At 50.2% G+C, this 13,087-nt stretch overlaps 1 protein-coding gene across 1 annotated transcript in view; it reads left to right on the top strand.

Moving 5' to 3' along the window:
- CHCHD6 (coiled-coil-helix-coiled-coil-helix domain containing 6) overlaps positions 1 to 13,087 on the top strand; it is a 120,946-nt gene that overhangs the window by 61,725 nt on the left and 46,134 nt on the right. The window contains exon 5 of the mRNA XM_081247212.1: positions 12,429 to 12,512. Coding sequence (XP_081103338.1) covers positions 12,429 to 12,512 — 84 coding nt within the window. The remainder of the gene's footprint in view (positions 1 to 12,428; positions 12,513 to 13,087) is intronic.

The following is a 13,087-nucleotide window of genomic DNA, read 5'->3' on the forward strand; positions in this document are numbered from 1 at the left end:
ATGTGGGATCTTCCCAGACCAGGGCTTGAACCTGTGTCCCCTGCATTGGCAGGTGGATTCCTAACCACTGTGCCACCAGGGAAGCCCCCATACTTGAACTTTTAATCTACCTACACAAAATTCTTTGCTAGCATGTAGTTTGGTCATTTTTAAAGCTGTTCTGAATTCTCTTATTTTAATTGGTGTGTTTAGATCATTTATATTTAATATAATTAATGATATATTAGGATTTAAATTTATCGTTTTTTGTCTGTATCCACTGTGTTTCCTTTCCATGTTTTTCCTTTCCTATCTTCTTGTAGGTTACCTGAACATTTTATAGTACCTCATTTTAATTCATCTAAAGCAGTTTTGAGTGTATCTTTTTCCTTTTTTTTTTTTAGTGACTGCTCTATGGATTCCATAGACTCCTTGCCACAGTCTGTCTACTGGTATCAACATTGTAGCACTTCAAGTGGGATGTAGAGGCATTACCACATTTATGTCCCTTCTCCCTCCCCCTTTAATGAAATGGTTGTCTTAAATATTACTTTTGTGTATGTTGAGAACCGCATCAGTGTTACAGTTTTTTACTCTCAAATGTCAAACATAAGGGGAGAAGCATCCCTGTCCTGTTTACTTTTCCATTACTCTTTCTTCATTCCTGAAGTTCCACGTTTCTCCCAACTTTTCCTCCCTTCCTCCCTCACTCCCTTTCCCTTTCTCTCTTTCTTTCAAAATTATTTCTTTTCCTTTTGAAAAACTTCCTTTAACAATTAGAGCAGATGTGCTGGGAACAGATTCTTTTCATTTTTCTTTACTGATTAGGTCTGCTTCTCCTTTACTCAGAAGTTATTTTGATGTGGACTTTAGGGTTAACAGCTTCTTTTCTCTCAGCATTTGGAAAATATGCCACTTCTTTCTGGTCCCCACCGTTTCTGGTGAGAAACCCACTGTCGCTTGAGTCATTCTCCTGTAGGTAACATCATTTATCTGTGGCTACTTTCAAGATTTCTTTCTGTGTCTTCAGTCTTCAAAAATTTGGTTATGATTTATCTGGGAGTGGATTTCTTTAGGTTCAGCCTGTTTGGGATTCACTCAGCTTCTTGAATCTATAGATTTTTTTCCCAGAAACTTTGGGAAGTTTTTAACCATTATTTCTGCAAATATTTTTCTGAATCACAAGTTTTCTCCTTTCTTTCTTGGACTCTAATGGTTTTATGTGTTTTGTGTGTTTTTTCCCCAATTTTTACTCTAACCCATACTTCTAAAAGTTATCATTTTAAAACTTTGTCATGTGAAAGACTTGAAAGGATAAAGTTTATAACATCCAGACTTTTCCTGAAAGAATTACTTGAGGAAGCATTCCAGTAAAATTGGTAATGAACCCAATAAAAAATAAATGGGGAAAAAATGGTAGTGATTCTTTAATAGATAATGTAAACTTGTATAAATAATTTGTGTATATATATACACGCGTGGCACCCACACACATATATATGCTGTGAACCTGTTTCTCCTCTGTCTTCTCGTATCACCCGTGAGATCTGGCAGCTCTTAATGCTTCCTACTACTGTACTTTCCACAACAAACTTGTTTTAGGCTAGTTGTGCTCACCTTTGGCTTCCCAACTGCAGTGTCCTGGAAGAGGCCTTGTCCTGTTAACCTCCATAAATCTGGTCCCTATCGCATTGCTTGGTGAGTTAGACATCAGCGAGTCTAATTGGGTTGAAATGTGGAGAACAGGTAAGTCAGGAGAGGCACGTCGGCTAATATATTTGGTCCTCTGGTCTTATTATTATTTTTTTTCAACTGAAAGTATTCCAGTCATGTTTAGCTCCGGAGCCGTGTGCCCATCCTGAGGGGCCGAGGGCTGCCGCCACAGTGCCCCTTGGCTGTGTGTCCTGCTCACCGGGAGCTCACAGTGTGGCGGGGCGTGCACGGGAATTACTACGGCACAGGGGGACCTTGGTGTGAGCCCCCGTTCTGCCGTTTGTGAGGCGCCATCCCCGATGAAAGCATTAACCAGGAAAGCGTGTACAAAGCACTTGATGTGTACTTGGCACTCAGTGAATCTTCTTCTCTTTCCTTTTCTTTTCAACTCATACTTCAGGAAGCTGGAGAATTTTCCCCCCTGGCTGATTTAAGGGTCGGGCATATCAAATTTGCTCATCTCTTCAGAGCATTTCTGGAGTAGTTGAGTACAGAGGCAGAGGAGAATGGCAAAGCCTTGAAGATCCTGCTCAGTTCGGGAGTCCAGTGTTGTAAGGTTTTATTTCTGGTTTAGCTTTGGGAGAGCAATGTCCTCTTTCAGGCAGAGGTTGGGGGTTCTTTGGTTTGAAGTCATCTTATCTTGAGGGGGGAGGGGAGGGGACTTGAGTCCCTTGAGGGATGAATAGTGGTTCTCAGCCTGACAGGGTGAGTGGCAAGCGGGCCCAAGGGATTGGGTCCTGAGTTCTGTCCGGGGAGCAGACGGGTGGCATGTGGCCTCGGCTGCGTGGAGCCCCGGGGTGGACCCACCCCGGTGCCCCAGCTCAGGTCGCCCGCGAGCCCCCTTACCTGCCGGGTTAGTGAGCGAAAGCCAGAGCAGCAGAGCCCGCTGAGAGCAGTCCTGTTTTCTCTTTGCAACCCTGTACCTTGGGGTTTTGCCAGATAGATTTTCCTCTGGCTTTTCTTTTCTTTCTTTTTTTTTTTTTTTTTTAAATGAACAGCTTTTCAGGCAGATGTCAGAAAGCCACTTCTAGGGCACTGAGAATTACCAAAAACAGCCCAGGCTTCCTCTCCCCGTCAACTGACTGCGATTCCACATCTGTGCTGCTCGCAGAGGAGAGGCTCCCGGCCTGGCCGCATCCAGCCCCTCCCGCCCTGCACGCCCCCTCGCCTGGGCCGGGTCAGGGCCACCAGGCAGCCGTGGCGCCTGCTGAGGATGGTCAGCCAGGCCTGGGCTCTGTCCCTGGGCCGTTTGCCTCCTACCGGGGCTTCCCGTGCCCAGCAGGTGGCCTGCGGAGCCCGGTGCTAACCCTAACCCATGTCAGCATGGGTGGACCGGCCTGGGGAGCCCGGCTGGCAGAGGGCAGGTTTCCAGCTTGTGGTCCTCTTTTGTTTTCCATGGAGCCCTTACCTGACCCTCCTAACTCAGGGATCTTCTCCCCTGGAGCCGTGTGCATGTGGGAGGCCCTTTGCCATGGGGATCACGGACGAGTTTCTCCTGTCTGCGAATAGGTGCTTTGGGGCATTTGACGCCGACCCCTCTCGGGCTCCGTGGATGCCTGCCCAGGGCATGTGCATCCCTGGAGACTCCACGTGGGTCTTGCAGAGGTGACCGGTACCCTCGGACACAGCCGGCCTGCCTTTTACTATGTTTATTACCTGTACTGGTTGTGACTCTATATTGAATGTAGTTTCTAAGAGGAAAAAAACGAAGGCATATGAAGGGATAGCCTATCCATGTGGGCCCAGTGTTCTCGGATACAAGTCACCATGGCAACCTGGTGGCCTTCACGTCTCACCAGTTAGGAAGATGAACTCTCCTGCCTGCAGATGTGAGCAGATTGGCCATTGCTGTTCAGTGCTCCGTGCCAGCAGGCCTCATGACCTGCAGCTTCCTGGACGGGGAGGGAGGGCAGCAGACGGAGGCCTGGCCCCACCGTCCCCCGTGCCTACCTGTTGTCTGAATCCATTCTGTGTGACAGCCTGGCCCTCCTGCAGCGGGCTCGGCATCGCCAGTGGGTCTGAGGAGGCCTCTGTGAGTGCAGACTGGGATGCTGACCGTGGGGCTGTGGTCTGCACACCTGTTGTGTCTGCTCCCAGGCCCCTGGGGAGGCCGGGCAGGTGCGAGGATGGCTTTTTAAGGTCCAGTTTGGCAGGTCAGCTTGCAGCTGCTGGTGTGGTCCAGGCAGCTCTGCTGTCCCTCTCAGCCTGCGTTTCCGCTGGCTCAGCCCTTTCTGTAAAGCCCGCCTGTCCTCTGAGCCATACCCCATCCCCCCACCCTGCCCCACCACATCATAATGGGAAGGTAGGCTTGCAGGCTCCGGGTTTAGGCTCTTTTTCCAGAACACATTGAGATCAGGTATGGGTACGTGGGTCTGGACTTCGACAGCTGCCCAGAGGGTGATCTCTGAGCCATTGTCTGAGAACAGGCCAGGCCTGTTCCTGGGCAGCTTGGCTTCCCTGGTCCACTGTCTGAGGCCAAAGGGTGCTGCCTGAGGGCGGCTTTGTGTGCTCCTTGAGGGCGGTTTCAGCTTCACCGGCAGCCGCAGGGCTGCAGAGATCAGCAGAGAACAAGACATGCTCGCCCCTCAGGTCCGTCCCGTGAAGAGGCCACGCAGGCAGCAGCGACACGGGCTCGCCTGCCCCTGTGCCCCCGCCCAGGCTGCGGCCTGTAGCCAGGCAGTGACCGGCGGGGTCGCATGGAGGCCGGCTGGCCGTGCCTTCGCGGTCTGTGTTCCTCAGCCCTCGCCTCCGAGTGTCCCACCCCACCCCCGCTTTCTTACTGTCAGTTGTTTTAGTTTGAACTATTCTGGTGGAGAAGCAATGGTTGTGCTTTGCATTTCCTGATGTTTGTGGAGGTTGAGTACCTTTTAAAATGTTTATTGGCCATTTAGATAGCCTCTTTTGTGAAATGTCAGTTCATATCTTTTACTTATTACAAAAAATTAGGGTTTTTTTTCTATCAGTTTGTAGGAGTTCTTTATATATTTTGAATCCAGTCCCTTGTTGAAAGTATATAAAGTGCACATATCTTCTCCCAACCTGGGGCCTGCCTGTGCACTCTTAATAATCTCTTTTGTTAAGTCCCATTTGTCACACTTTTCTTTTTTTTTTTTTTTTTTTTGCGGTACGCGGGCCTCTCACTGTTGTGGCCTCTCCCGTTGTGGAGCACAGGCTCCGGACGCGCAGGCTCAGCGGCCATGGCTCACGGGCCCAGCCGCTCCACGGCATGTGGGATCTTCCCGGACCGGGGCACAAACCCGTGTCCCCTGCATCGGCAGGCGGACTCTCAACCACTGCGCCACCAGGGAAGCCCCTGTCACTCTTTTCTTTTACATTTAATTCTTTTTGTTTCCTGTTTAGAACGTCTTTGCTTATACTATGGTCATGAAGATATTTTTCATTGTTTACTGTTTTCTTCTAGAAGCACTTAAGAAAATGACAGCTTGTTGTAGATATCATTCACATATCATAAAATTTACCCTTTTGAGGCATACAAGTTATTGTTTTTAGCATATTCATTGAATATTGCAGTAATCACCGCTAATTCTAGAGCATTTCACACACACACCCCCCAAACCATTACCATTAGCAGTAATTCCCTATTTCCCCAGCCCTGTCCCCTGGAAACCATTCATCTATTTTCTGTACCTATGGATTTCCCTATTCTGGGCATTTCATGAAATAGAATTATATAATATATGGCCTTTATGTCTGGCTTCTTAAACTGGGCATAATAGTTTCAAGGTTCATCTATATTGTAGCATGTATCAGTGTTTTATTCCTCTTTTATGACCAAATAATACTCCATTGTATGGATAGATCACATTTTTTTTCTCTGTGCATCAGTCAGTGACCTTTGGGTTGTTTCTGCTGTCTGGTTATTATAAATAATGCTTATAAAAGCGTTCATAAATAAGTTCTTATTAGACCTAAGTTTTCAGTTCTCTTGTATTGTTATTACTTGGTAGAATTATTCACGTGTATGGTGACTCTTACCTTGATCCTTTTGAGGTTCTACCGGACTGTTTTCCGCAGTGGCTGCACCATCTTACATTCCCAGCAGCATGTGGGAGGGGCTCCTGGTGCTCCATCCTTGTCAGCACTGGCTGTTGTCTGTCCTTTTGCCTAGAGCTGTTCTAGTGGGTACGACTGGCAGCTCTTTGTATTTCCCTGATGAGTTTGAGCATCCTTCCATGTGCTTATTGGCCATTTGTATATCTTCTTTGAAGAAATGTCTGTTCAGATCCTTTGCCCCTTTTAAGTTAGGTTACTTGCCTTCGTATTTCTGAGTCGTAAGAGTTCTGCGTATAAGCCACTTGTGAGATAAATGATTTGCAAATATTTCCACCCATTCTGTGGGTATCTTTTCACTTTCTTGATGATGTCCTTTGAAACACAAAAGTTAAAAAAATTTTTTTAAATTTATTTGTTTTTGTGGTATGCGGGCCTCTCACTGTTGTGGCCTCTCCCGTTGCGGAGCACAGGCTCCCGATGCGCAGGCTCAGCGGCCATCATGGCTCACGGGCCCAGCTGCTCCGCGGCATGTGGGATCTTCCCGGACCGGGGCACGAACCCGTGTCCCCCGCATCGGCAGGCGGACTCTCAACCACTACGCCACCAGGGAAGCCCAACCTTTTCCCATTTTTTAAAACCTGTTTGTATTATTATTTTTTTTTTTTTTTTTTTTTGCTGTACGCGGGCCTCTCACTGCTGTGGCCTCTCCCGTTGCGGAGCACAGGCTCCGGACACACAGGCTCCGCGGCCATGGCTCGCGGGCCCAGCCGCTCCGCAGCATGTGGGATCTTCCGGGATAGGGGCACGAACCCGTGTCCCCTGCATCGGCAGGCGGACTCTCAACCACTGCGCCACCAGGGAAGCCCTGTATTATTTTTTTATCAATAACATATAGCTGGGGTTTTGCCTTTGCATTGGTGTGTATGGTAAGCAGAATAACGGCCCCCCAGAGACGTCCACCTCCCAACCCCCAGGACCTGTGAATGTACTCTCTTGCATGGTAAACAGGGCTCTTCAGATGTCACTAAGTTAAGAATATGTGGTGGGGAGGCTCTCCTGTATTATCCAAGGATGCCTGGTGTGATCTCAAGTGTCAGGGAGATTAGGAGAAAGGGAAATCAGGGAATGATCAGGGAAAGAGGGAGACAGGAGAGTCAGAGGAGGAGACGTGATAACAGTAGCAGAGGGCAGGGAGACCTGGGGCCATGAGCCAAGAAATGCAGGTGACCCCGAGATGCTGGGAAGGGCAGGAAAACGGGTTCTTTTCCAGAGCTTCCAGAAGGAGACAGCCCTGCTGACACCACACTCGTAGCCAAATAAGGCCCATTCGAGACTTCTGGCCTCTAGAACTGTAAGAGAATAAATGTGTAGTACTTTAAGCCACTAAGTTTTTGGTAAGTTCTTACAACAGCAAAAGGGAACTAATATAGGGGTAAGTCTGTTTATATTTAATATCATTATTTGTATGAGCGCATTTAAACCAACCATTTGTTATTTGATTTGTTTGTTGCATCTGTTCTTGTTCCTCTGTTGCTGCTTTCTTGTAGTTTTTTTTGAGGGAGAGGGTGGAGATAAATCAGTACATTTTAGAATTTCGTTTTATCTCCTCTACAGGCTTTTTATTTGTGCCTTCTTTGGTTACATTTTTAGTCGTTATTCTGGAAATTACTTTTTAAAAAATCTATGCTCAAGATGTATTCTGTTACTTCAGGAATTATTTAAGAACTTCACAAAAGCACGCTGCTTGGGATTTTTCTGAGCTTCTCTGAAATATTTGTGGTCTTTAATTAATTTTGGAATATCCTTGGCCTTTATCTCTTCCCTTTTTTTTGCCTCATCTTTCTCTTTTCCTCCTAGGACTTCAATTAAAGGTATGCTCTGTCATTTAATATTGTCCTGTAGATCTTGGGGGCCCTGTTTCATTCTGTTTTTCATGCTTCGTCTGCTTGGGCTTCTATTGGAATAATCTCTAATCATTTGTTTCCAAGTTCATTGATTCTTTCCTCTGCTCTGTGCAGTTGGCTAATGAGCCCACGATTTCTTGCGTTTTTGTTTGGTTCTGTTCTAGTTTGGGTGGTGTCAGTGAAGGTGGAGGAGGGGCCTCTGAAGACCCTCTCTTCCATAAAAGCAAGGAAAATGGACAGAGCCTCTTTTTTCAGAACTGAAACTTAACCAAAGACTTGTGGCCCTCCAGGGGCATTTGTGCAGGAAAAATGGGTGAATCTCAGTAAGGAGAGTGAGGTGTGTGGCATTTCAAATTGTCCTTATTCCCATCTTCCTCTTCCCAACCTAAGCAGTAACCTTGAAAGCCAGCAGACACAATCTTGGTACAGCCCTGCAGCCTGGCAGCCAGTGCACAGGGTGGAAAAGGATTGGAGTCCTTCAGAGCCCCGTTCCCAGAGGTCGTCATTCTTCTTCCTGTCTAGGGGTTCCCTGGAGGACCCCACTCGCAAGGCTGACTTCATTTCACGTGACTCAGGGATGCCCTGGGGTCGTTTGTCGTAAACCATCAGAGGCCATTGTTGAACGGGTGGAGGACAGTGGGGTGCAAACAGTGGGGTAACCCAAACGCCAGGCAAGCAGAGCTACAGAAAAGAGGCATATGGGAGGCTTTGAAAGGCTCCGACGTTTTGCTGGGCAGCTGGAGGCCGCATTCTGGCTAGGGCTGTGCACGGGGAGATCTCAGGACACCCACACTGAGACACGTCGCAGCCAGACTGTCAGAGGCCACAGTCAAAGAGAGAGTCTTGAAACCAGCAGGAGAAGCCACTCATCACATGCAAGGGACTCTCTGTGAGACTAGCGGCTGGCGTCTCCTCAGGAGTAGTGGGGACTGGAGGGTTCCTGTCCTCCTGCAGGAAGTCTCCACGACTTCCCACGCGGTGCCCACCGTTTCCTGCTAGAGTCTCCGCCGTGGTAACCCTGGTGACTTTGAAGTCCCTCTGGGCTAACTCCGGGCCATGGTTGCATCTGGCCCTATTGAGTATTTCCTCTCTATGGTACATCTTTATCTTCTTTGTGTGTGTGTGTGTGTGTGTGTGTGTTTAAATGTTTGATTGAATGCTGAACCTTTTGGGTAAACAAGATAGAACAGTGGGCACTGCAGTATGTATTTGTGCCAGGGGAGGGCTTTCCTTTGTTCTGTGAGACCCTTAGTGTGGGGGCTGGGTCCCTTGTAAGTGGCATACAGTTGGATTTCCTTTTTCTTTCTTTTACCCAAAGTGGTGATCTTTTTCCTTTAAGGCTGAGGTTATTTGGTTCGTGGTCTATATTCATTATCTGTTGCTAAATAACAAGTTACGCATTTAGTGGTTTAAAGCAGTAACCATATATGACCTCACGGTGTCCGCGGACACCTCACGGGTCCTTGGGGCTGGGACTGGGCTTGGCTGGGCCTCTGCTCCTGGCTTCTCACGCCTGCGGTCCCGTCCCAAGGCCCTCGGGCCATTGGGCTGAGGCCCCGTGCCACAGGGGCATCTCCGGAGGGCAGCCCACAACACCAGGGAAGCTGGCTCCATGGGTGTGGACAAGCAGGTGGGCGCCAGACCGAAAGCACGACCTTTGCCCCTGGAACTGCCCCCTCTCGCTCCAGTCATAGCTGCTCATCAGGATTTGGGTGTCACTCCAGGGCCCAAGCTCGGGGACGTGGGATCCTGGGGGACCGTCTCAAAAGCTGTGATCCCTGATTCCTTATGCTGATCCCTGCAGCCTTGCCTGGTCTTTTCTGTTCCGTCCTCTCCTCCCCTCATTCTCCTCCGGCCCCCGCCTCCTCTGCTCGGACCTCCCCCTCCTCCCTCCACCCTCCCTGTGCGTCCCCGTCCCCCGAGCAGCCACAGGCAGCTGGACTCCGGCCCGTGCTCTGCCCTCGAGTTTTCTGGCTCCTCTGTTGCTGTGCGTCCTTGTCCCCGTTGCAGGACCAAATCTCTCTACTGCGTCCCCATTTCCTAATTTCCCCCTAACTGCCCTCAGCGTGGGGCTTGTCTCATCCATTTGATTCCTAGTTCCTTGAAGGAATTTACATTTATAATATTTACCTACTTGGGGGCTTGCCAGTTTCAGGTTCATTTCTTCTTTTTTAATCAGAAGTTCATTTATCTTTTTGAGCACCTTAAACTTACATGTTTAAAATCCTTTATCAATTGGAAATTTGAAGGCTGGCTGAATATTTGATGATGTTAAGGAATTCATTTTTTTGGTATGCAATGCTACTGGTTCTGATTAGGAAAATAAAAGTCTTTATCTTTTAGAGAAATATATTGAAGTACGTGCAGATGAAATGACCTGCTGTAAGGAATCTGGGGGGAGGGAGGGGTGGGCGCTGTAGGTGAAACAGGATTTCCGTTAATCATTTTTTAATATTTCCTTTTTTTAAAGTTAATTAATTAATTTTATTTTTGGCTACATCGGGTCTTAGTTGCAGTCTTGCAGGATCTTTGTTGTAGCATGTGGGATCTTTCACTCTGGTGTGTGGGCTTCTCTCTCTAGTTGTGGTGCACAGGCTCGGTAGTTGCAGCATGCAGGCTTAGTTGCCCTCTGGCACGTGGGATCTTAGTTCCCCAACCAGGGATCGAACCCATGTCCCCTGCATTAGAAGGCGGATTCTTAACTGCTGGACCACCAGGGAAGTCCCTAGTTTATCATTTTGAAGCTTAGTGATGGCTATCTGGGTTTTTAAAAATTTTATTATAAATTTATATTTATTTCATATTATTTAATATATACTTTAATATTATAATAACCGGGTTTATTTAGTATTATTTTAGTACAGTAATACAATTTTGCATAATAAAAAGTTTTAAAAAACTGTGTCATGACGTCCCATCATGTGAATTTTGTCTGGAGTGAATTCGCATCAGCTGCTGGTTTGATGGGCAGCCTTTCTAAGCTTACGCTTCCTCCCCGTGTTTGGGGTTTGGTTTGCAGGCTTGTTTTGAGCACAAGTTTTGGTTTTTGTCTTGTTGGCTTTGTTTCTCTCCTATTTCCTTGTCTCCCTGCTGAGCATTTTCGTGGCAGCCTACAGCTGCCCCCAAGTGCCAGCCAGTCCCCGCGCCACCCAGCTGTGGCCTGGGGTTCACGGGGCTGGAGCTGTGGCCTCTGGGCTGAACTCAGCTTCTGGCAGATTGAGAACCACGGCCCGATATGGGGTCCTCAGGATTTTCAGGTTGGCTTCTTATTCTGGGGGAGCCCTGGGCTCCGGGGGTGAAGCTGGCCCCACGCCCACCTCTGCCCAAGGCTGTGGCTTTGGCCTCACCTGCCTCTGTGCCCGTCTGTTCTGTTGGACGTTTGCATCTTGTTAACAAATTCAGCCGTGTCTCCGTGGTTTTATCTGCCTTGTGTTTGGAGCAGGGCAGGTGCATCGAGCGTGCTCATCTGACAGTTCCCTTCACTTCCCCCTTCAAAGACTGTGACCCGAGAGCGGGCACGCATAATGGTGACACTTCACCTTTGTGTTGGAGACAGTGTGCTTTATGCAGTGTTTTTCCCCAGAAGGCCGACTGGGAAATGTCTTAGGGAGAACGACAGTCGCTACCCTGCAAGCTGTCCGTCTGTGGCTCCCCAGCCCGTGTCCATCTGCAGTTGTCCTATTTTTCTGTCTCTTCTGCTGGGATCTAAGCTCCATGAGGACAGGGGCTCCCCCTCACCCCCAGTGCCCCAGCCCCCTTACAGGTGTGTCTCACGTGGCAATACCTGCTAACATCTGGCTCTGACCTGAGGGCCACCTGCCTGCCAGGCGCCAGGCAAGGGCTGGATGGTGGCCGCTCTGCAGAGTGGGCACCTCCCTCCGCCAAACCTGCGTCACTGGCACAGCCTCTGGTCCAGGCGCCAACACCGGGCGTTTGCATTGTATGCACTTTCTACAGCCCCTGCGCCAGGCCAGCCCTCGTTTATCTCAGGCAGAGGCAGGCCAGGGGCCCTGACTGAGGGAGGTCCCAAGGGCTCCGGGGACATGGGCCTCCCCGTGAGGAGGACGTGAATTCCTGCTTCGTCTGATGCAGCATCGTTGCGCGTGGGCCTCATGTGACCCTGGCCTTGCCGTCGGGATTTCCTTTGACCTCTGCACAGCCCGTCGGGGGAGTCATTCCGTGTTTATGTGTCGCCACGCGTGAGCTGGCGCTTGGGGTCAGGGACTTGTTGAAGGACCCCCGGCTGGTTGAGGGTGGGGAGGGGGCTGGCCCGGGTAGCCTGCTGTGACCTTGTGGGGGTCCTCGGCCGTGTGCGCCAGTGTTCTGTTTGCTCCCATCAGGAGGCTGAGGGGCAGCTGTCCCGCGAGGCCTAGGATTCTGGATTCCAAGGCTGCTCACCTTTCAGCTCCCTGGCCCTTGGAGACAGGTGGTTCGCTCAGCAGGAGGACATCTGGGCGTCCGTGCCGCTCAGAGCTCAGGGAGTGAGTCGGCGGCACATGTGCTATGGGGACGGCGCAGAGCTCCTGGCCTGTGTGCCTTGAGGCTGCACAGCTTCCGTCCAGGCCCTTCTCCGCCCAGGCGCGACCCCAGCTCCACTCGTGGCTTTGAGCTTCGGGCCGTCACCTGAGCCGACCTGTTCCTGCGTTGTGATGGGGCCCTTGTCATCCTGCCTGCCTTTGGAGCCTGTGGGGCGCGTGTGCACACGCTTGCCCTGGTCAGTGCTGCACGGTCCCCCCTTAACGGCGGTAGCGACGTGGCACTGCGTGGGCTTCCACTCGTAGGTCGCCGCCGGCTAACTGGACTGTGCTCTCCCTGCAGGCCGGGGAGCTGGAGAGCCGCGAGGCAGAACTGAGACGCCGCGACGCCTCATACAAGGAGCAGCTCAGGCGCCTGGAGAGGCAGGTGAGTGGTCCGGCGGGAGGGTGGCCGGGCCCCGAGCTCCGGGCGGGCTCAGGAAACGGACCCCGTGCGCTGGGAAGAGGTAGTGATAGTGTGACCGTCGCGGTACAAATACACGAGCGCCTTACTGATTTTCTCCTGGGGGTCAGGGATCAGAGGGCCCGTCTCTACTTTTCTGAAGATGAGCCTTTGAAACGAACGAGTTTCAGAGGCACGTCATCTGCCCGTTTTCAAATCTGCAACAAGGAAAATTCATTTGGTAACTTTGTAACTTGCTTCCTGTTTGGGCGGCTTAGTTTGTTGATTATGAAGGAGTTTTCGAAGAGACCCTGAAAACGTGGGAGGTGATGGTTGGCAGGTTAACACGTGGCTCTTCCTATGCCTGAGACCGTGGCCAAGCCACCGAGTGCCTGCTGTCCCCGCGGGTCCTGGAGTCCCTCGTCTCGGTTTGGAGCTTTGAGGTTGGCGGTGTCTTGCAGGCTGGATGGCCGGCACGTGCACTGGAGCCTGTCCGTGGGGACGGAAGGGGGTCACCCGTTGGTGTCTGGGGGACACCAGGCGTGTGAGGTGTGCAGCAT

This window comes from Mesoplodon bidens, assembly GCF_964165515.1.
Source record: "Mesoplodon bidens genome assembly, chromosome: 10".
Classification (NCBI taxonomy): Eukaryota; Metazoa; Chordata; class Mammalia; order Artiodactyla; family Ziphiidae; genus Mesoplodon; species Mesoplodon bidens.